General features: G+C 37.6%; 1 protein-coding gene across 1 annotated transcript; it reads left to right on the top strand.

The window, feature by feature from the left end:
• The first annotated feature begins 611 nt into the window (after nucleotides 1-611).
• On the top strand, nucleotides 612-23,748 carry LOC101544074 (disintegrin and metalloproteinase domain-containing protein 18). The gene is made up of 6 exons (XM_055145176.1): nucleotides 612-666; nucleotides 1,447-1,523; nucleotides 19,878-19,933; nucleotides 22,172-22,250; nucleotides 22,597-22,673; nucleotides 23,544-23,748. The coding sequence occupies exons 1-6, from the start codon at nucleotides 612-614 to the stop codon at nucleotides 23,746-23,748; spliced, it is 549 nt and encodes a 182-aa protein (XP_055001151.1).
• Nucleotides 23,749-24,378: the final 630 nt, after the last annotated feature.

The raw sequence follows: 24,378 nt of genomic DNA, 5'->3' as shown, positions 1-24,378 counted from the left end.
TTACTTTTTTGGGAGAGGGTTGGAATCTTATTGTCTTCCATAGAGGTTGAACCAGATGACATTCCCACCAACAGTGAGAGGCAGTAGCCTCACGTCTGAGGCTAAACCTTCTGAAAAGCCAAACCAACATGATGAAATCATTACCAAATATAAGATATCTGTACATATTGTGAATATATTAAAAATACTACAGTGATTCAATTCTGCACTCTAAATAATGAATTATATGACTGATCAATAGCGTATTACCACACTTTGCTCATTTATACTAATTCACTTTAGATAATTAGGATTTAGATCACTGACCAACCTTCAATTTCTGACATTAGTATCTCAGATATATTACTGTGTGTGTGAGCGCGCGGGCAGTGGGGAGAACATACAAGAAATCATCAACAATTGCACCAAAAAGGGCATGCTTCGAACACTGTAATGTGTGCAGAGGCGCAGGACGGCATTTGGCGCGCTCGAGCCTGGGGGCACGCCCAGCCCCTCCCTCAGGCTGAGCTGAGACAGCGGCTGCAGAGAACGCCCTCCCGCAGGCCCGCGCCCGCGAGGCCCGGTGCCCAACGGCTTCCAGGCCGGCTCTGGCTTCTGGTGCTGACCCAGACATGTTCTTTCTCTTCGCACTGCTCGCCGAGCTCGGAAGGCTGTGTGCCTGCCTCGGTGAGTGGGCAGCTTCCCGGATTTGCGTTCTGCATCTCAGCAGGGCTGGTTTCTCTCCGGGACCCAATGTCCTCTAACCCCGGGGGTTCAGTTATCACCCTTTCTGTTTATCACCTCCACCATCACCATCACCATCACCATCACCATCACCATCACCATCACCATCACCATCACCATCATCATCATCACCATCATCATCATCATCATCATCATCATCATCATCATCATCATCATCATCATCATCATCACCATCATCATCATCACCATTGCGCCTCTCTTCTGTATTTCGCAGTTCTCCAGACCAGACCAAGGAGGCAGGCCACTAGGGGAGGTCGCCACGAAAGCTGTCCTCTCCATCGGGCTTCCAGGGTCCCCGCTAGGACACGGGTCTTCCTTGTGGCCCACGTTGGCATGGGAACGGCAGGAGGTGTGGTGTTGCCCCCAATTCTTTACTCAAGGTGACCAGAGGAAAACGCCCCGAGGCAACTTTTGAAAAACCAAAATAAAAACGGGTTAGATGGTCCTGTAGAAGTGTAGTAGGTAGTTTGGGGCTGTTTGCATTTTAACTATTTTTAAGGAGCCATTAAAAATCCAGAGAAAGAAAAGAAAATTTAGGTAAAACTATGAACCAAGAAGGAGGTTGAATGGATTTCAATAAGTTTCTTTACATTACTTTTCAAGAGTAAGAATTTAGTTCGAATCGGAAGATTGATTCTGAAAACACACACACAAACAAAAATATTCCCAAACTAAAAGCAAAACCCTTATATTTTACTGTAGATTCTGAAGAAATATTTCTGCAGATAACAGTTCCACGGAAAATAAAATCAAATGAGAGTGAAGAGTCAGAGAAACAAGTAAGTGATCAAGAAATTTTTTAATATATTTAAAATTTGGGGCTGGAGCAATAGCACAGCGGGGAGGGCGTTTGCCTTGCACGTTTGCCTTGTTCATTCCCAGCATCCCATATGGTCCCCTGAGCACCGCCAGGAGTAATTCCTGAGTAGAGAGCCAGGAGTAATCTCTGTGCATCGCCAGGTGTGACCCAAAAAAGCAATATATCTATATATTTAAAATTTGCAGACTTTTATTTGCTCTTTATTGTTAGTTTATGCTAATTTTTATTCTCTTAAAAAGCAAAACACTTTTACTGCCATTTTAATATATTTTATTTATATATATTTATAAAAAGATATTTATAACATTTTAACATATCTTATTTCATTTTGTGTTATCAGGGACTTAGAGGGGCACAGTAGGGATTTAGTGTTTTGTTATCTGTGTTTGCAGCCCTACACTTCTAATTTACCAGCTCACACTTGCAAGGCAAGTAATAAGCTACTGAGCAACATCCCTGGAATACTCAGAATATTTTTATCTCCTCACACAAACCGAACTACATACTCTTGTTCCCTTTCCTATATCTCAGTCTTTTTAAAAATGTATAATTAAAAATTTTCAAGAAATATAAACCTTTTAGTAATGAATATGATGGACATATAACAATTAAACAAATGGTAATAGTCATTATATGACAGATAAATTTGTCTAGAAAATGTTATATCTATACATTTTGATTAAGAAATATCAGATATATAACATGAAACATCAGACGTAGGAATCAAAGCTACAGATGGAAAAATACATGAAAATTTAAATCACATTTCTCTGTGATGAAAAGTTTATAATAAATATTAATTAGAAATCACTTTGAAAATCATACTTTGCTGCAAAAAGAAATTAGATAAAATTGAAGGCATTGAGTTTTAATTCTGGGGGGGGGGATAAAAATACTTAAAATTGTATGCAGGAAGCACAGGCTTAATTTTTTAACACTGCCTTGGCCTTTGAATACTGAATACAGAGCTTGGAGTGATTCCCCAATATAACAGCTTAGGACTCTAAAACAAATAAAAAATTGGACTACTGGGGCTGGATCGATAGCACAGTGGGTAGGGCAGACCTGGAATCTATTCCCAGCATCCCATATGGTCCGCCAAGCACCTCCAGGATTATTTCCTGAGAGCGAGAGCCAGGAGTAACCCCTGTGCATCGTCAGGTGTGACCCAAAAAGGAAAAAAAATTGAACTACTTATAATGTCAGATATTATAAAACAAGACTCAAAATAGAGGGATTCTAAGTGGTAAAGTAGTATGTTCAGACATGATAATCCTGAAAACGTTTTCAAGTTAAAGGAGTAGTTTTTTTTTCTTAACTAAAGTGTATTTTAAAATATTATTAATTTTAATTTTGCATGAATATTGGGGGCGTTTGCCTTGCACACTGCCAACCCAGGTTCGATTCCTCTGCCCCTCTTGGAGAGCCTGGCAAGCTACTGAGAGTATTTTGCTCGCACGGCAGAGCCTGGCAAGTTACTCATAGCTATTCGATGTGCCAAAAACAGTAACAACAAGTATCACAGTGGAAATGTTACTGGTGCCTGCTTGAGCAAATCAATGAGCAATGGGATGACAGTAATATAGTGATGAATATTGGGACTCAGTTATATTCTGATAGCAAATATATTCAATAGAAAATATATGTTATTTTATTTAAATACTAATAAGATAATTTCAAGAGCAGTATATATTTTTTATATTGTATGTGTAGCTGGGTGGTTGGTGTTTGCCTTTCACGCAGCTGACCCGAGTTCTATTCCTCCCTCCCTCTCGGAGAGCCCGGCAAGCTACTGAGAGTATCGAGCCCACGAGGCAGAGCCTGGCAAGCTACCTGTGCGTTTTGGATATGCCAAAAACAGTAACAATAAGTCTCTCAATGAGAGACGTTACTGGTGCTCGCTCGAACAAATCAATGAGCAATGGGATGACAGTGACAGTGACAGTGTATGTGTGTGTGTGTATATTGCTTTTATTTGGGGTTGATCTGTCCACTGGTGAGTTTGGTATAATGTCTCTGAGTATTATTGAGTTTCTGCAGCTGTGCTCATTAGGTCTGCTAATAGTTAATTTGTATACTTTAATGTTTGCTTAAAGTATTTACATTAATGCATTTGGCTCTATTTATGCATTAATTCCTCCATTGTTATATAATATTGTTATTGTCTCCTTTTGTAGTTTAAGTCAATTTATTTATTTTGTATAGAATCACCCTGAAATACAATTACAAAGCTATTCATGATTGGATTTTAGTAATACAATGTTCAAACACCCATCTCTCCACCAATGTGCATTTCCTACCCCCAATGCCACCAATGTCCCCAGTTTCCCTCCCACCAACATCCCACCTCACCTCCAGTCTATCTCTATGGTGGGCTCTCTCTCTCTCTCTCTTTCCTCTTGGGCATTATGGTTTGCAATACAGATACTTAGATTTTACCATGTTTGAGAGATTATCATGTTTGGTCCTTTACCTATGTTCAGCGTGCAGTTCTTATCCAGAGTGATGATTTCCAACTATTATTGTCATGGTGGTTCCATCTCTATCCCAGCTGCCTTCTCCCCACAGCACTTGAGGCAAGCTTCCAACTGTGAACCAATCCTTTTGGCACTCATTTCTAATGTCTTTGGGAATTAGTCTCATGCTGTTTTTTAATATCCCACAAATGAGTTCCATTATTCTGTCTGCCTCTCTCTTTCAGACTCATTTTACTCAGATTTCTACTCTCCATGTCCATCCATTTACAAGTAAAATTTTGTAACATAAATTCACATAAAATTGTAAATGGATTAGCATTTGAATATGTAGAAGATATTTGAGAATTTTACATCAAAACATCTGTTATTTTGATATCCAAATATCTGACATCAACTACTAACTGATCTGACAGAAGTTACTGACAGCAACAATACAGTAATAATATACCTTATCATTTCACGGTCACCACTGAGCTCAGGAAGAAAATGCTGACACTGGATGAAGCATGAAAGACATAAGCCAGCAAGCATACATAGGGGTCCTCATCCCTTCAAGCTTAGTACACTTTTTTCTTCATTGCATATAGAAATTACTACAAGATGAATCACATGCTGGAGAACAAAATATATCTTCATAAAATAAAGAAGAAAAACTTGGTCACAAGCTCTCAGACCATTATGCTCTGAAGATGAAAATCACAAATAGAAATAGGGCAAAACTAAAAATTTTGAAATTAAACAATACTGAAAAACCTGTGGGTCAAAGATTAAATCAGAGGAGCGATAGCACAGCAGGCAGGGTGTTTGCCTTGCATGCGGCTGACTTGGGTTCGATTCCTCTGTCCCTCTCTGAGAGCCCAGCAAGCTACCGAGAGTATACCTCCTGCATGGCAGAGCCTGGCAAGCTACTCATGGCATATTCAATATGCCAAAAACAGTAACAACAAGTCTCACAATGGAGACATTACTGGTGCCTGTTCGAGCAATCGATGAACAATGGGATGACAGTGCTCCAGTGCTCCAGTGCTCCAGTGCTATAAACAAAAGAGAATGAAGACATGAATTACTTGAACATACGGGACACATAAAAAATGGTGTAAGAGATATGTTCATGACAATACAAATAATCATTAGGAACCAAATAAATAACATCACAGATTAAGTTGCTTTAAAAAGACCAATAAAGGGACCCCAACACAGGCAGAAGTAGGGAAAATATTAAAACTCAGACAGAACAGGAGAGATAGTACAGAAGTTAGGGCACTTGTCTTTCATGAAGACAATCTGGGTTCTCTTATTGTCTGGTCATGTCCCCAGGAGTTATTCCTGAGCACAGAGATACGAGTAAGCCCTGAGCATAGCTGGGTGTGGCTCCCAAACAAAACAAGTGAAAACTTACAGCAGAAATCAATAAAATAAGAACTAAAATAACAACCAAAGGATCATTGAAACCAAGAGCTGGTTCTTAAAACAAATAATTAAGATGACAAACCATTAGCTATACTCACAAAGAAAGAGAGAAGACTCTTAAGAAATGGAATCAGAAAAAAAGGGTGAGATGTCACAACAAATACCACAGAAATTTAAAGTAATCATTGGAGATTACTACAAAAACTTCTATGGTATGAAATTAGAAACTCAAATAACTGGATATACTTTTCTACTTGTAAGAATTTCCAAGAATGAATCAAGAGGAAATAAAGCACCTTATAAAGAAAGCTAAAGACTCACAAATAAATTGAGGAAGAGATCAACAAGCTGCAAGGATGCCTCCAGACCCCATGCTAAACTGAATCTCATATTTGAGACTCTCCAGAGCAGAGAAGGTGAATCCTCCACCTACCCAAACAGAGATCCGAAAGTTTCCAGAACCCAATCGCTGCTTACCCATGGTAGATCTTCACAGGCTCAGATGAATCTCATCCATGAATGAATCTGATGAAAAACTCAGGTATGTGGGTTTTGTACTTAAACCTCCAGGTCTCATGGAGTTAGCGATAGGCAACCTTCACACTTTCCCCTGTTCTTCTAGGAGGCTGACAGTCATGCCCACAAATTGCCTCTGGCACTATATATGCTCATAAACTGGCTATGATCCAGAGAGTCACAAATAAATCTCAGAAGAAATCAACAAGCTGCAGAGATGCCTCCAGACCCCAAAGTCAGCATTCAGCTTAAAACTAAACTCCAACTGTATTACCTTACTTGAAATTTTAGAATTCTCATATTCTATACCACTGATGTACGAAGTGTAGCACACCACATTGTATAGGATGTAAAACAGAAGGCAACTGATCTCAATTAAAAAAAATTAGCACACAAGGCTTAAACTATAACAACATGTTAGTAATCTCTTATACAAGGGCTAATGGCTCCAGGGTGAGATACAACATCCTTCACATGCATTCTTCTAAGGAAACTTTTTTTGATTTTTAGCAGATAATTAATAACAAGCAATGCAAAATAAATTATTTAGGACTTGCTATTGGGGCAGGCTTGGGTGGTGTTGGGAAAATTCAAAATAATGGTGGTAGGAAGGTGTTTTGGGATTAGTATTGGACTATTGAATGTAATAAATTATTGTGAACAACTTTATAAAAATAAAATTAAATTAAAAAAAATTTATGGGGCCAGAGCAATAGCACAGCGGGTAGGACATTTGCTTTGCACGCGGCCCACCCGGGTTCGATCCCCAGAATCCCATATGGCCCCCCAGGCACCGTCAGGAGTAATTCCTGAGTGCAGAGCCAGGAATAACCCCTGAGCATCGCTGGGTGTGACCCAAAAAGCAGGAAAAAAAAAGAAAAAGAAAAAGAAAATTGAAATGGTAATTGAATGTCCCCAAACAAAAAATCCCAGGCCCAGGTGGGTTTAGTGATTTCTTATAAGCCTTTAAAGAAGACAAACTTCCAACAACCCTTTCTAATTTTTTTAAATTGAATCATCTTGAGATACAGTTACAAAGTTGTTCATAATTGGGTTTTAGTTACGTAATGTTCCAACACACATTTCTTCACCAGTGTACATTTTTCACCACAAACATGCCAAGTTTTTCTCAGATGCCTCCCACCTCCAGCCTGCCTCTATGGCACTCTATAGCAGATACTTCTCACTTTTAGGCACTGTGGTTTGCAATACTGTTACTAAAAGGTTATAGTTTATGTAACTTTACCTCTTTTTAACAGTTCTTGTCCTGAGTGATTATTCCTAATTATTGTAATAGTGGTCCCTTCTCTGTCCTAACTGCACTCACCCACAATTTGTGGCAAGCTACCTACCATGGGCCAGTCTTTCTGGCCCTTGTTTTTACTGCCTTTGGGTATTATTCTCATACTATTTTGTTTTAATATTCCTCAAGTGAGTGTGATCATTCTATGTCTGTCCCTCTTTCTCTGACTCATTTCACTCAGCATGATATTCTCCATGTCCATCCATTTATAAGAAAATTTCATGACTTTATTTTTCCTAATGATTGTATAATATCCCATTGTGTAGATGTGCCATAGTTTCTTTATTTAGCCATTTTCCCTGGGTACTTTGGTTGTTTCCAGATTCTGGCTATTGTTAATACTGCTGTAATGAGCATAAGAGTGCAGATGGCTTTTTGCTGTGTGTTTTAGTGCCTGCCCCGAGGGTATAGTCCCAGGAGTGGTATTGCTGGTTTGAATGGAAGCTCAATTTCTAGTTTTGTTGAGGAATGTCAATATTGTTTTCTCAAGAGGTTGGACCAGTTGGCATTCCCACCAAGAATGAATGAAAATCGCTTTCTCCCTGCATCTGCACCAGCACTAGTTGTTCTTGTACTTTTTGATGTGTGCCAATAACCTGTGGTGTAAGATGATATCTCATTATTTTTATTTGAGTTTCCCTGATAATGAATGAGTAGAGCATTTTTTCATGTGTATTTTTGGCATTTGCATTTCTTCTTTGAGGAAGTTTCTGTTCATTTCTTCTCCCCATTTTTTGATTTTTTTCTTGTAAATTCCACCAGTGCCTTAGACATTGAAGCTAAAGGCATCTTGAAGGATAAAACACAACTGATCAAGCAAGTGGAAGCAAAGATAAACAGATGGGACTACATTAAACTAAGAAGCTTCTGCACCTCAAAGAAAATGATGACTAGATATAAAGATAGCCCATGGAATGGGAAAAATTATTTACTTAACACCCATCTGATAAGGGGCTAATATCAGAGATATGTCATGAAGAGTTCTTGCAACATTTTCCTCCTTGTTCCATATGGATTCAGGTTTGATATGTAGGTCTTTAATTCACTTTGGTTTGACTTTTGTTCAAGGCATTAGAAAAAAGGTCTGTTTATTTATTTCTTTTTTGCATGTAACTGTTCCATTTTCCCAGCACCACTTGTTGGAGACACTTTCTTTACTCCACTTCATAATTTTTGCTCCTTTATCAAAGATTAACTGATCATATACTTGATGATCTCTCTCAGCATACTCACCTTTATTCCATTGATCAGACAGTCTGGCTTTATCCCAATACCATGCTGTTTTAATTACTAACACTTTGTAGTGTAAAGTTAAGTTGGGAAAACTGATGCCTCCCATATTTTTCTCTTTTGTTATCAAGCATTGCTTTATCTAGTCAAGGCATATATTGTTCCATATAAACTTCAGGAGTGTTTCATCTACTTTTTGCCAGCAACACTTTTAAAGCTCGTCCAGATAGTTAAAGAATAGGTAATAAATACTTTCAAAGGCTTTTTATGAAGCAAACATTATCTTGGTAATGGATAATTTTTTTTCTTCCTGAGAGAAGTCAAAGATGTTACTTAAAACTATAGCATTATTTTCAATAAATTTAAAAAAAAATGGAGGAATCAGTTGGGATGGGAGATGTGTGCTGAAAGTAGATAATGGACCAAACATGATGACCTCTCAGTATCTGTGTTGCAAGCCATAATGCCCCAAAGTAGAGAGTATGGGGAATATTGTCTGCCATGAGGCAGGGGGAGGGTGGGAAAGGGGTAGTATACCAGGGATATTGTTGATGGGGAATGTGCACTGGTGGAGGGATGGGTGTTTGATCATTGTGTGATTGTAACCCAAACATGAAAGCTTGTAAGTATCTCACAGTGATTCAATAAAATTTAAAAAGTAAAAAATAAAAAAGCTATAGCATTGTAGCACTGTCGTCCTATTGTTCATCGATTTGCTTGAGCGGGTACCAGTAACGTCTCCATTTGTGAGACTTGTTGTTACTATTTTTGGCATACTAAATATGCCACACCATGGGTAGCTTGCCAGGCTCTGCCTTGCAGGAGGGATATTCTCCTTAGCTTGCTGGGCTCTCTGAGAGAGACAGAGGAATTGAACCCAGGTTGGCCGTGTGCAAAGCAAATGCCTACCCTCTGAGCTATGGCTCCAGTTCATTATTTAAAGCAATCAATCAAATTAACAACAGCAGAACTATAGGCCTATATACTTGATGAATCACGATCACGATCACGATAGCCCGTTAATCACCGATTTCTCGGGCGGGCCCAGTAACATCTCGTTTCGTCCTTTCCCTGAGATCTTAGGAGTCCATCTGGACTTGACCCTCCCAACGATGTTGCACTGGGGGCTCTTCAGGGTCAGGGGAATGAGATCCAGCTTGTTACTGGATTTTGCATATAAATACACCATGGGAAGCTTGCAAGGCTGTCCCATGTGGGCAGGAAACTCTCAGAAGACTGCCAGTTTCTCCCAAAGGGAGAAGCAGGCTAAAGATATTGCGCAGCCACTTGTGGCCGCTTGCTTCTGAGAGCTTGCTTTTAAGTCTCTCTCTGGATGTTGGCTGTTGATGGGATTATACACACCTGGGTTCCTCTGCCGGTACCTTCATCATGAGGCCTGTTCGAATGTGTGAAGAGGGGCCTCCAGCATGGCTGTAGCTAGATTCCGGTGGTCCTCGGCTGCCAGGAGCTCCGCTCGGTGTGGGGAGGGAAGCTGGAACCCATCCCCTCCGAGGGGCCCCCTTGATGAATATAGATTAAAATATCTTAAAATATTAACAAACTGAATCGAACAATATATCAAAAAATATCACATACCATGACCAAATGGAATTTGCCCTGGGGATGTAATGATTGTTTAGTATATGCAACTATCAACTCAATGTTACTCAATATAACAGTGCTAGGAAAAAATAAAGAAAAAAGGTATGATCATATCAATAGACGCAGAAAGAACACTTGATAAAATTAAACTATTCATGTTAAAATCTCTCAATATAATGGGGGAAGAAGGAACTTTCCTCAATATAATTAAAAGCCATTTACAGTTAACATAGCTAACATCTTTCTCAATGGAGAAAATCTGAAAGTCTTCCTGCTGATATTAGGCATAAGACAAACTTTTCCACTCTCAGAGATAGACCCTAAATTATACATATCATCTATATATGTCATCTAATCTTAGACAAAGAACCAAAGAGTAGGAAGTAGAGCAAGAAAACCTCTTTAGGGGGCTAGAGCAATAGCACAGCAGGTAGGGTGTTTGCTTTGCACACGGCTGACCTGGGTTCGATTCCCAGCGTCCCCGATGGTCCCCCAAGCACCAAAAGGACTAATTTTTAAGTGCATGAGAAAGGAGTAACCCCTGTGCATCGCAGGCTGTGACCCAAAAAGAAAAAGAAAGAAAGAAAAAGAAAAAGAAAATCTCTTCAGCAAATAATCTGAGAAAAGTCATATCTAAAGGAAATGAATTTTATCACAGCACGAATGAAAATAAATTCATGGTGGACAACCTCAATATCATACCTGAATTCATAAAATAAATTGATTAAAATATAAGCAAAAACCATGACATTAAATCTAGAGGGCTCTTCAATTATTCATCAATTCAATGCCATTGGGCCAGCAAATGAAGGCAAAAAGAAACAATTGGGACTGGATAAAATTTAGAAGCTTATGCACAGCAAAAGAAATAATGACCAGAGTATGAAAACATCTCACAAACTGGGAGCAAATATTTTCCTGCTGATAATATGACAAAGTGTTAATAGCTAAGATGTTTAAAACATTTGTAAATCTTTTATGTTCAAATGTTACATTATTTGATGCTTAAAAAATTAACTTTATTTAAATACCATGATTTACAGAATTGTTCACAGTACAGTTGTTTTAGGTATTTAATATTCTAAAACCAAACCTACCACCACAGTGTCTTTACAAACTCCATCAATGTCCCTAGTTTTGCCTGCTCCCTTAGCAGGCACTAATTAATTGCTTATAACAACATGTGTCTCCTAATAGTGTTATAAAGTTATGGCCTGATGGTTTTCTGAGGTTCAAGTTGGGCCTTCTGTATTATTGTTTTTGCTCATTGAGTTTCATGGGTTTCTACTCAATGTTCCTAACAATTTTCTTGTTTCTCATGGCTGTCAGCTCTGTGAAGTTTCATAAAAAATTTTTTTCTTTTATTACTCTCACCAAAATGGGTATAGAATTGACTGTCCCCAATATAGACAAACCATCTACCAAAAGCCTATGGCAAGTATCATCCTCAATGAGGAAAAACTAAGAGCCTTCCCTCTAAGATCAGGGACGAGACAAGGATGCCCACTCTCTCCACTTCTGTTCAATATAGCACTGGAAGTACTTGCAATAGCAGTTAGGCAAGAAAAAGATATTAAGGGCATTTATGTAGGAAAGGAAGAAATCAAGTTCTCATTATTCGCAGATGATATGATACTATATTCAGAGAATCCTAAAACCTCTACCAATAAACTCCTAGAAACAATAGACTTGTAAAGTAAAGTTGCAGGTTGTAAAACCAATACCCAAAAGTTCATGACCTTCCTATACACAAATAATGAGAAAGAAGAAAATGACATGAAAAAAGCAATCCCCTTCACAATTATGCCTCAGAAAATCAAGTACCTCAGAATCAGGTTAGTTAAGGACGTAAAGGACCTCTATAAAGGAAACTACAAAACACTACTTTAGGAAATAAAAGAGGACATGAGGAAATAGAAGCATGTTCCCTGCTCATGGATAGGAAGACTTAACATTGTCAAAATGGCAATACTCCCCAAAGCACTATACAGATTCAATGCGATCCCTATAAGAATACCCATGGCATTCTTCAAAGAAATAGAGCAAACACTCCTGAAATTTATATGGAACAATAAGACTCCATGAATAGCTAAAGCAATTTTTGGGAAAAAGATGGGAGACATCACCTTCCCCAATTTCAAATTCTACTACAAAGCGATAACAATTTAAACAGCATGGTACTGGAACAAAGTCAGAACTGCAGACCAATGGAACAGGGTGGAATATCCTGACACACAACCTCAAATATATGATTATCTAATCTTTGATAAGGGAGCAAGAAATGTGAAGTGGAGCAAGGAAAGCCTCTTTAACAAACGGTGCTGGCAAAACTGGACAGCTACATGCAGAAAAATGGGATCAGACCTCTACCTAACACTATACACAAAAGTCAGGTCAAAATGGATTAAAGACCTCAACATTGACCAGAATCCATCAGGTACCCTGAAGACAAGGTTGGCAAAACCCTCCAGGACATTGAAGCTAAAGTAATCTTTAAAGGCGACACACCATTGGGTAAGCCAGTGGAAACAGAGATAAACAAATAGGACTACCTTAAACTGAGTAGCTTCTGCACCTCAAAAGATACAGTGATCAGAATAGAAAGACAGTCTACAGAATGGAAAAGAATGTTCACCCAATACCCATCTGATAAGGACTTACAAGGCACTGGTTGAAGTCCACAAGAAGAAAACATCTAATTCCATCAGAAAACAGGGCGATGAAATGAACAGAAACTTTTTCAAAGAAGAAATCCAAATGGCCAAAAAGCACATGAAAAAATGCTCATCACTAATCATCAGGGAGATGCAGATCAAAACAACAATGAGAGACCATCTCACACTACAGAGACTGGCTCACATCCAAAAGAACAAAAGCAACCGGTGTTGGCGAGGATGTGGGGAGAAACGGACTCTCCTTCACTGCTGGTGGGAATGCCAACTGGTTCAGCTTTTTTGGAAAACAGTATGAATACTTCTCAAAAAAATTAGAAATTGAGCTTTCATTTGACTCAGCAATACCACTTCTGGGAATATATCCTGGAGATGCAAAAAAGTAGAAATGACATCTGCACTTATATGTTCATCGCAGCACTGTTTACAATAGCCAGAATCTGGGAAAAAACCAAGTGCCCGAGAACAGATGGCTGGTTAAAGAAACTTTGGTACATCTACACATCTATTTTGCAGTTATTAGTAGAAGTCATGAAATTTGCATATAGGTGGATCAACATGGAAAGTATCATGTTAAGTAAAATGAGTCAGAAAGAGAGGGACAGACATAGAAAGATTGCACTCATTTAATATAAAGTATATATTATATAAATATAAAGTATATATAAATATAAAGAATATAAAGTAACAGAATGGGAAATTAACACCCAAGAATAGTAGAGCTAAGTATCAAGAGGATTATTTCACAGTTTAGAAGCTGGCCTCGAATGCTGGGGGAAAAGGCAGCTCAGAGAGAGAAGGATCACCAAGTAAAGTGTGCTAGGAGGGCCCACTCAGGATGGGAGATGCGGGCTGAAAGTAGACTATAGACTGAACATGGTGGCCACTTAATACCTCTATTGCAAACCACAACACCCAAAAGGAGAGAGCGAGCAAAAGGGAATGCCCTGCCACAGAGGTGGGGTGGGGTGGAGGGGATGGGGTGGTAAGAGGGATGTTTGGGCCATTGGTGGTGGAAAATGGGCACTGGTGGAGGAATGGGTACTCGATCATTGTATGACTGAAAGGCAAGCATGAAAGTTTGTAAGTCTGTAACTGTACCTCACGGTGCTTCACTAATAAAAAATGAAAAATAAATAACTTTTAAAAAAAGGTAAAAAAATATTTTTTATTAAAGACCTGTGGCTTACAAAGTTACTGATAGTTGCATTTTAGGCATATAATATTTCAACACCAATCCCACCACGAGTGTCAACTCCCCTCCATCTGTGTTCCCGTACTCCCTTCCCACCTCAACCACCTTCCCATTCCTGCCTGTCAGCTAGACAGGCACACCACAGTATCAGCAGTTGCAGCTTAGATTTCATATTTTCGGTGTACTTGTGTCTGTGTTTTGGATATAAGGCTATCCCACTCACCCATACTACCATCTAAACACTGGGGTCAGGGTGATCTAAAGCATACTTATTATTGAGCATTTCAAATATGTACAAAAGAGAACAATATGCATGAATTATGATCTACAATTCACTCTGAAAAACTTGTTTTATGTGTCCTTTCCCATTTTTATGAACAATTTTAAATAATGTTCCAGTGATAATATTTATAGAATTTGTATGACTTTACAAATTGGTAGAAATAAGCAAAACCAGAATGCTAATAATTTAAAGGACCAATTATGACAAATTGGTCATCTTACAGATAACTTGTTTGAAACAGATTGAAATAAAAGTCATAATTGTGCATCAATATAATTCCTAAGTCTTAATTTCTTAATTTCTTACATTTCTCACTACTTTTGAATCCATGCTGTTTTTCTATTATGTTATTTGATAAAAATTGTTGTTTTTAAACCAATTACTTTAACATGCTAATTTTTTTACATGGTAGGGCTTTGATCATTAATATTCATCAGTCCTATTTTTTTAATGAGGTAATAGTTGAACAATTATAACCTGAAAATACTCAGCATTTCCCAATTTATTTTTAATATTTTTAAATTTCATATTTATAAAATTCACAATAATTTCTTGCAATCGATATTTCAACACCAATCCTACTGTTATTACACCTTCACACCACCATTATTTTGACTAAAAAGGATCCAAAAAGGCTTCCATGGAGGAAAGTGTGTGAAAATTGTTGCATCTCACCTTGAAATCATTAAGCCCTGTATAAGAGATCACTAATATGTTGTTACAGATTGAACTTTATATATATGTGTATGTATATATATATATATATGTATACATATGTGTATATATAGCAAGATCATTTGCCTCCTACTTTATAGTCCATCCAATAGGTGTGCTACCTATTGGTAGCATGGCTGTGGTTGGGTACATCAGTGGTCATAGAGTATGAGATGTCACTCTAGGAATTCTAAAATTTTAAATAGGATTCTAGAGTTGGAATTAAATTTTTAACTGGATGGTGATTTGGGGGTCTGATGGCATCTCTGTAGCATGTTGCTCTCTTCCAAGATTTATCTGTGAATCTCTGGATCTCAGAGACTTGTTAATGAGCTTATATGGTACCCAGAGGTAATTTATGGGCATGACTGCCAGGGACCCGAAAGCACAGGAAAATGGAGTTTCGAGCTTGGAGGTTTCAGTTATACACTGGAAAATCCACTGGGTTTTCCAGTGGGTTCATTCTCCTGCATGAGGGGCTCATCCTGAGCCTATGATGATTGGCTCTGAGCATGGCAGTGATTAGGTTCTGGAGGTTTGTAGCTGCTGAGGTTCTGTTGGGGTCACTTGCCTAATTTAGGGTTCATTATGAACAGTTCTTATTTTCCTTCTATAATACTTTTAGGCTTTTTGCAAATGTAACTTTCATTTCCTGCTCAGAATCCCTGAAATAAAACAAGAAAGTATATTCATTTGGGCAGTATACTAAGAGCTTGATTCTTATTGTAGATTACATCTTAGAAGAAAATGAATTAGGTTGTTCAAATAAAATGAACAGGCAGTTAACTTGTCACATAAAATTTATAGTTTAACCAGACTATATGTTGCCTCTTCAGGGTACTTGTAAGTTAAGCTTCCAAAATATAGACAATATTATCGTTCACTCCTTCCTCTCATTCCTCAGTCCTAACAAATTTCATCCCACTGATATTTTCAACTGAATTCTGGACCCATTTTTAGCTTTTTAAGTAACTGTACACAGAGTTCTTTTCTAAAAGAATGGTAGCTTCTTTAGCACATCTAGTACCGAAGAACTCTAATTCTGAGTGTGTCTTACATAGAGCCAAAGTCCCAGGGAGTTCACACAAGAAAGAAGAATACACCTTAAATTTTAGAGGAAACTAGGAATAAGTGTTAGTGCATTGAGAGCTTACAATTTAGGAATTACTACTTAGCATGGGAACATTTTCCCAATAAGAGGTACTTTTCTGAAAACTTTTAAAAGTCAAACATCATATTGAAATCATCAATCACAAACTATGGCAGAAACTAGTGTAAATGAAGATTGCATGAAACAGAGAGATAAAGACAGAGAGGGAAAGACAGAGAGATACAGAGGAAGAGACAGTGACAGAGAGGAAAGGAGAGAGAAAGTAGAGAAGGAGAGAGGGAGAGGGAAAAGGAGATGGATATCATTGTATCACTGTATCACTGTCATCCAATTGTTCATCGATTTACTTCTCCATTCGTCCCAGCCCTGAGATTTTAACAGCCGATCTTTACTCGTCTTTCCCAATGATTGGAGGCTTCTTTCAGGGCCAAGGGAATGAGACCTGTTATTGTTACTGTTTTTGGCATATCCATGGGGAGCTTGCCAGGCTCTGTCATGTGAGCAGGATAGTTTTGGTAGCTTGCTGGGCTCTCCAAGAGGCATATATATTTATTTTCCTCTATGATGATGTTCACAGCTGTGCGGTCCAGGAATATGTTCTCATGTGTGAGGCTCGGCCTGAGTGTGTGGAAAGTGGCTTGGAGCATAGGGCCGGGTGCTGGGGCTGGGTCCCTTGGGGTGCAGAGGGCTCTCACCCGCCCACTCTGGGACGCCCTAGTGAAAACAGCCTGGTGCGGAGTATGGTGGCATGGTTATGGGAGCCTCATTTTATGCTCCCTTCCAGGATAAACAGCCGTGATATTAGAAAAAACAATTAAAATCTCTGTTTTCAACTTCTCCAGGGTATTATTCTTTCTCTGTAATTCAGAAGTTTACATAGGAGCGAGGTTTAGGGGCCTTGGGCTCATCTGAGATGTAGAGAGGAAGTATTTTTTTTAACCTCAGAACTATTAGAATTAATATTCTCTCACTATGGCACCCCAACTATAATAAACTTATAAATATGTCTGTAAGGAGTCAGGTTCAAAGTTGGAGAATCTGGGGTTATTGTTGGAGGGATGCTCAGCCTAGTTGTAAAATTGGAGTTGGAACATTGTATGCCTAAAATTTTGTTGTCAAAAATTTTATAAATCATATCACTGTATCACTGTCGTCCCGTTGCTCATTGATTTGCTTGAGCGGGTGCCAGTTATGTCTCCACTTGTCCCTGTTGTGTTCAGGGTCAGGGGAATGAGGCCCATTATTGCTACTGTTTTTTGCGTATTGAATATGCCATGGGAAGCTTGCCAGACTCTGTTGTGTGAGATTCTGCATTGCTCTCTTCCGGAAGCTTTGTTTTATAGTCTCTGGATCTTGGCTGTTTATGAGATTATATGGCACTGGGGCCAGTTTGTGGGTGTGACTGCCAAGCTACTGGAAAATGGGGATCTGAGTGGAGGAGGCCCAGTCTTGTCTGAGCAGGCTTGGAGATCTCAGCCACAGGTTCTGCATACCTGGGTTCCTCTGCAGGTTCCTTCATGCATGAAGCTTATTCGAGCATGTAGAGAGTGGCCTTGAGCATGGTTGTGGTTGGGTTCTGGAGGTTTTTTGGCTGCCGGGCTTCTGCTTGGTGTGGGGAGGGAGACTCAACCCCCCCCTCTGAGGGGGTTCCTATGAAAGCAGCCTGATGCGGGGCAGGAGATTCTGCATCACATTTTTTAAAATAAATCATAAAGCTTATGAATAAAATAGCAAATAAAATAAATAAGAAATAAAGACCTTTAGTCACTGCTGGTGGGATTATATTTTAAAAATTGGTTTGGAGATGTCTCAAAAAATTATGAATAGAACTTCCATGTAGCCTGCAATTCTACTTTAACACAAGCCCATAAAAATATTAATCCAAGAGGCCATATGCACATATACACACTTATGTTCACTGCAGAACAATTTATAATAAACAAGTTCTGGAAACCACAGGAACATATCAGTGGGTTAAGAAAGTATGGAATACATACATAGTAGAATACTATTCAGCTATGAGAAAAGATGAAATCACGAAGGTTGCTGCAACTTGGATGGAACTGGAGAAAGTCATACTGAGTCAGAAAAACAGAACCAAGTGAACTCACTTGAATGCAGAGTGTAAAGAAACATAGCAAGGAATTATACAATCTCCAATGGAAAAACCTTGAGGTATGATCAGTAAAACTGTGAACTAAGGATGTAAAATTGGAGGCGGAGAGGAGGGAACTTGGAATAATGGGGGAGGTACCCTGACACTCTCGTAGAGTAGCAGCACTACAAATATTGACAAACAATGTAAAACCAAAAAATCCTTATTTATTGACCAATAAATACATGTTAAATTACTATTATGTGTAAACACAAAAAAGGGGGCACAGGGCAGCGATGCTCTATCTCTTCCCTGCCACTCACGTTCCACAGTCTCACGCTGCTTCCCCAACCCCGGGAAGGTCAATGGCGATGAGGAGGTGAAGGAAGGAACGAGGGCCATGCTGGTTGGTCCCAATTGCCGTTTATTCCAATCTCATCTCCTCTCTATACACTCCTCTCTCTCTCTCTCTCTCTCTCTCTCTCTCTCTCTCTCTACTTCTCCCCCGAACCCCTTGTTACAGCCTCGTTAAATCCCCCAGCATGAGGGGTTGGGGTTTACACATAGGTGTGGTCACAATCAATAGGGGTAAAGTTCTTTCCCTCAGGGGATGCTGCTTCTAGGACAGATTCTCTTCCAGCAGGACACCCACCCAAGAGCGGAATCCCATGGGTGTGTTTCTCCTCTCCTTGTCCAACTAACATATAAGCATTCATAATATTAATCATTTTATATGAACACAATAAGAAATGCATTAAGCTTATAGAATTGCTCTCCTGGGGTCATCTCGATCTCAGACTACAGTGCTCAGACAGATTAGTCTTTCCTATCCCTAGCAGGGTCCTAGTCTCGTCGTTGCTTTTGGATCATGACAGGATTTGTCCATGATCAAGCTCTTAACTTACAGTTAAGAATAGTGGCACTTTGGCCTGGCCCATATCGATGCCAGGATAGCTCACAGCTTGCTCTGGGTCCCTTCGGTCCCTCGTCGGGACCCTGCTTTTGGGGTGCTAGGAGCTGAGGGCAAATGAGGCTTAAGTTGAGAAAGCAGATGCTCGGGAGGGAATAATATTCAAAGCCAATTAAATCCCATATTACAAAAGCATATTAACAACTGTCTTTCTTTGTCCATACAAAAAGGACAATGCTTTAAAGTAGACTATTCAAAAAACACAAGGAGAGGAGAAAGGCAATATTAACTTACAATACAAGTTCAGTGTCCTAGAAAAATTTGACCTTACAAATTAACAGAGTCTGATTAGGGGGAAAAGCTGATTAACTGGTTGGGGAAGAGAGCATAGAGAAGTGGTTACAGATAAACAAAGGAATGGGAGTGACTCGGGAGCACTTTGATGGGTGTGACCCAATAAACCTAAGCTCCTTGTGGCAAGGACGAAATGACAAACCAATGTTAGGCCTAAAATATTTAGAGCTATATTCCAACATCATTACATTTACATGTGACTACTAACATGTAAGTATAGTCTTCCAATGCAATTTTTTGCTCCAGAACCTTTTATTCATGAAAAAGAAGCATTTTACTAAGAAGCAAAAATGCTTTATTTATACTATTTAATAAGAGTATTAGAAAGGTATGTAGTCATAAAAAATAAAAATATTAAAATGTGTCTTTTGTGAACTGAATAAAAATGTATTGCTTTATATATCTGATACAGTAAATATGTATTACTTTGATTTATTTTAGGTGATTTATAACATAACAATTGATGAAAAACCATATACCTTGCATCTCATAAAAAAGTAAGATATATATGGTGTATGTCAGATATCAGATGTATAATTATAAGTGTAGACAAACTAGTGGCATGCTTTTTGATACATTTTAAAATGTATGTTTTTCTTAACTATATTTGGTATATTTTAATTATAAAATAATCAATTATATATATTACTTTAACAATCTTATGCAGCATTCAAATAAACAATTATATAATAAGACCCTTATACCACTTTATTACAATCTATATTTCCACCACCACTTCAGAGAATAATCAAATTCGTTTTATAATTTACATGTTCTCAACATTTTATCTAAATGTAATCAAGTACTTATTCACTTTTATCCACCTTTGAAAATATTTAACATCCTTTTGTCTGTCTGCATGTTGGTTGTTGAACAGTGCTGCAAAAATTTATTCTCACTGAAGAAATAAAATCTCACATAATTCATTATCATTAAACTCATTAACCTATTATGTTTCAGTAACCCATAAAATGCTTTTATGCTGACAGGAGAAGTAATAAGAGGTTAAGACATTTGATTTGCGTGTTGCTTGCATAGGGTTCAAATCCCTGCACCACCTATAGTCTCCTAAAGCACCACCAGGACTCATACCTGAGTAAGAGTAAGACTTACCAGGAGTAAGTCTAAGCACTTCAGATGTGGACCCCAAACCAATACAGAGATAGACAGATAGATAGATAGATAGATAGATACATCCATCCATCCATCCATACATACATACATACATACAAAGATAGATATCAAATATAATCAAACTTATTTCATGCTTGAGTTCATTCTTTTAACAAATATTAACATTATTGCAAAATATATCAATGTTTAGTCTATAACGTTTCATGTGCTTTCCAGAAGCCCATAAACTCCTGGTTTAATGTTTAGAATTGTGTTCCCATGCTTCTACAGCTTTCTGTTTACATTTCTGATTTGTCCTCTCCTCATCTTAAAGTACTTTATAGTGTGAATCTTGACTTTTAAACCTTTGCTTTGCAACCTGTATATTTTATCATGTAATCTTAAGTAACACTTGTAGAGGGAGCTCTTGTATTTTAAAACTTCTCCAATGACCTGCCACAGGAACTCCAAGCAACAGGAAAATTCAACTACTAACCCTACCACTGACCCTGCATGAATAGAGTTACCTGGAATTTGAACAGGAAGTTTAAAGTTTAAAGTAGTTTACCATTTCCCTAGAAATCAGTGTAGTAAATGGAAATTCCGTGGTTAAGATAATAAAAGTTTTTTCATTTTTACTTTCCTCTAATGTGCTATCATTCTTCTCTTGAGGATAACTTTGTTGTCCCACTCTCTTTTCTACAGAATTGTGTGTAACTTTTAGTGCTTTTTTGTTTGACAAATTATTTAATAAGATCAGTTAGATCTTTAAATTTACTCTATTAAATATGTTCTTAAAAGAATACATAAATTACTTCCAAATTTATATTTCTACTTGATTCTTCTCCTAAGGACACCACATCAGTTTATCTTATTTACTGAGAACCAAGTACTTACTAAAATTATTATATTCTCTTGGGGTGGAGCTATAGAACAGCAGGTAGGGCGTTTGCCTTGTATGTGGATGACCCAGGTTTGATTTCACTGTCCCTCTTGGAAAGCCTGGCAAGCTACTGAGAATATCCCACCCGCATGGCAAAGCCTGGCAAGTTACCCTTGGCATATTTGATATGCCAAAAACAGTAACATCAAGTCTCGCAATGGAGATGTTACTGGTGCCCGCTCGAGCAGATCGATGAGCGGGGTGGGGGGGATGACAGTGCTACAGTGACAGTGCTATTATATTCTCACACTTAACATGACCAAAATGTGCTTCTGACACATTTTACTGACACAATCGTCTTAGTAAATGGCAACAGTCTTCTGCCTGTTTTCACAGACAGTTATTTAGAATTCATTGCTTTTTGGGAGTTGGGACACATCTGGTGGTGCTGAAGGTTTACTTCTATAGTCAAGTATCACTCCCGGTGATGCTTTCAGGAGCCTATGTAGAGCTGTAAATTGAACATGCTTGTCACATGCGAGGCAAGCACCTTAGCTGCTGTACTGTTTTATCAGCCCCAGAAGTCATTCTTGATATATTTTTCTTTTGTTTCAACACACATATTTTGTACAGTTAACACTCATTTTATATTTTAAAGTATATATCACACTAAATTAGTTTAATTGAAAACATAAACAAATTCATAATTTGGCTATCTTTTAATTTTTACTATTTTTAGCTCATTCTTATCCAATAATTTTTTGGTGTATACGTATAATGAAACTGGATATTTGCATTCTGAATCAAGATATTTTAAGGTAAGACTGAAACATCTCAGACATTTATACTATTATATGTTTCTTTATTGGTCTAATTACAGCATTACCATTGGAATATGTTAGCTACATATTCAAAGTTTTTTATTTCAAATGTTTTATTCTTTTCAACTCTAATATGTCATGTGGTAGACTGTTACACCAGCATATGATATATGGAAAGCCTGGACTGAGAAAACTCTCACAGGCACCTATTTTCCCTGAAACATTAAAATATGCACTAATAAATATCTATGGCACAACGTCTCATTATTTTTCAACTCCTTTAATATTGAATCTTAATCGTTTGAAAATATAATTTAAAATTAGTTTGTTTATATTTCTATAGACACATTGTCAATACCAAGGCTATATTGCAGATTTCCCAAATTCAGTTGCAACACTCAACATCTGTTCTGGACTCAGGTAATAAATGAAATTCCAGATAATGCTTATAAGGGAAAACTTGGGATATAACTATAAGTGGAATTTAGGGATGAACAGACGCAAATCTAGTATTGTTCAATAGAAATCTAAATCTGAAAGTTTCCTTTAGGAAAATCTTAATTTTTCAATATTTATATTAGTAACTAAGCCTAATGTCCATTCAACTGAAATCACCTCAGGAAATCCTTGCTGACATGTTATTTTGTAAAATAAATGTAGACAAGAAGTTTCAGTAAAGAAAAAATTAGAACATCTTCTCTATTATTATTGCACTATCTTTATCACAAATGTTATGGGAATTGCATTTATTAAACATTTAAAAGTAGTAGAATGATATTGCACGATATTACATGCTCTCACTTCAGTTATACTCAGTATCATTTATACAACAACTAAAGAAAATATTCCTACAGTGGCAAAGGAGGGGAAATTGATTTTCATCAAAGATGCTGAAAGGAGTAGTGCTAACTTTACTGGGGAAGATGCATCTAGAACTGAGAAACAAACTAGCTCAGCTTTATTTTGGTTTTGTTTCTAGAATCTACTCAAAATGGCATTTCTGAAGTATAATGAATACTTTAGATATTTATACCATGCACCTGCTTTCCCTTAGTCTAATGCCTCTGACTGAAACCTAGTTCTTAAGAAATCTCAACAAATACTTTAGTCCCCAGCAAACACAAGGTCTTTTAATGAATAAATTTTTGATAAATAAATAAATTTTCGACAGACAGGAAAAAATAGAAAAATAAAGTGGTGTTAAAACACTTATTTGTGTTATTTTATATTTTCCACATTTGTTTATAAACCTATTTGCAGGATTTTTATAGTTTTCTTTTTAAACACTAGGGGACTCATTCAATTCGAAAATATCAGTTATGGAATTGAACCACTGGAATCTTCAGCAAGATTTGAGCATATAATTTATCAAGTGAAAAGTGACAATGCAGATAATTCAAGATTAGGAGGCAATTACAGAAATATCTTATATAAAGATCAATCTTCTGAAGCTTTTTGGAGTTCTCAGGTAATTGTGATAATTTTTATACTGTGACATAAAGCATTTTTCCTAAAGAATTATTTTAGTACTTGAAAAGTTGCTTAGCTTTTGCATAGAAATATTAAACTGGGTGTTTTATTTACTAAAATTTATATAAACATGTTTAAAATAATGTATTTAAAGCTTATTTTATGATGTATTTACTTATTAAGCAAAAGAATACTGAATGAAATTGTAACCCAGACATTATAGAGTAAATGTTAGTTATAATTTCACTGATATAATTACTTTGAATATTTTTATATGTGGCCTAATATATTTCCAGAATACGTTTTTTAATATAGTAATCTAGTTTATTATTTAGCTATTTGGATATGTCTTTATTTTTAATTTTTTAAATTAAAATTTTTTTTTTTTTGCTTTTTGGGTCACACCCAGTGATGCTCAGGGGTTACTCCTGGCTTTGCACTCAGGGATTACTACTGGCGGTGCTTGGGGGACCATATGGGATGCAGGGGATCGAACCTGGGTCGGCTGCGTGCAAGGCAAATGCCCTACCCGCTGTTATCGCTCCGGCTCCTTGGATCTGTCTTTAGAGAGGACATATAATTCTTGGTTGATAAATTTCTCTTCCATCATTTTCTTTTTTTTTCTTTTTTTTTTGTTGTTGTTTTTTAATTTAAA

Source organism: Sorex araneus, chromosome 1 (assembly GCF_027595985.1).
Source record: "Sorex araneus isolate mSorAra2 chromosome 1, mSorAra2.pri, whole genome shotgun sequence".
In the NCBI taxonomy this organism is placed as follows: Eukaryota; Metazoa; Chordata; class Mammalia; order Eulipotyphla; family Soricidae; genus Sorex; species Sorex araneus.
The sequence above is the reverse complement of the archived record's forward strand: the minus strand, read 5'-3'. Positions and strand labels throughout refer to the sequence as shown.

Excerpts from the sequence above, each read along its gene's own strand:
- LOC101544074 (XM_055145176.1), top strand. The coding sequence starts at position 612 with ATGTTCTTTCTCTTCGCACTGCTCGCCGAGCTCGGAAGGCTGTGTGCC. Across the intron at positions 667-1,446 it reads AAGGCTGTGTGCCTGCCTCG|ATTCTGAAGAAATATTTCTG; the intron begins GTGAGTGGGCAG and ends ATTTTACTGTAG. Across the intron at positions 22,251-22,596 it reads CTGAATCAAGATATTTTAAG|ACACATTGTCAATACCAAGG; the intron begins GTAAGACTGAAA and ends ATATTTCTATAG.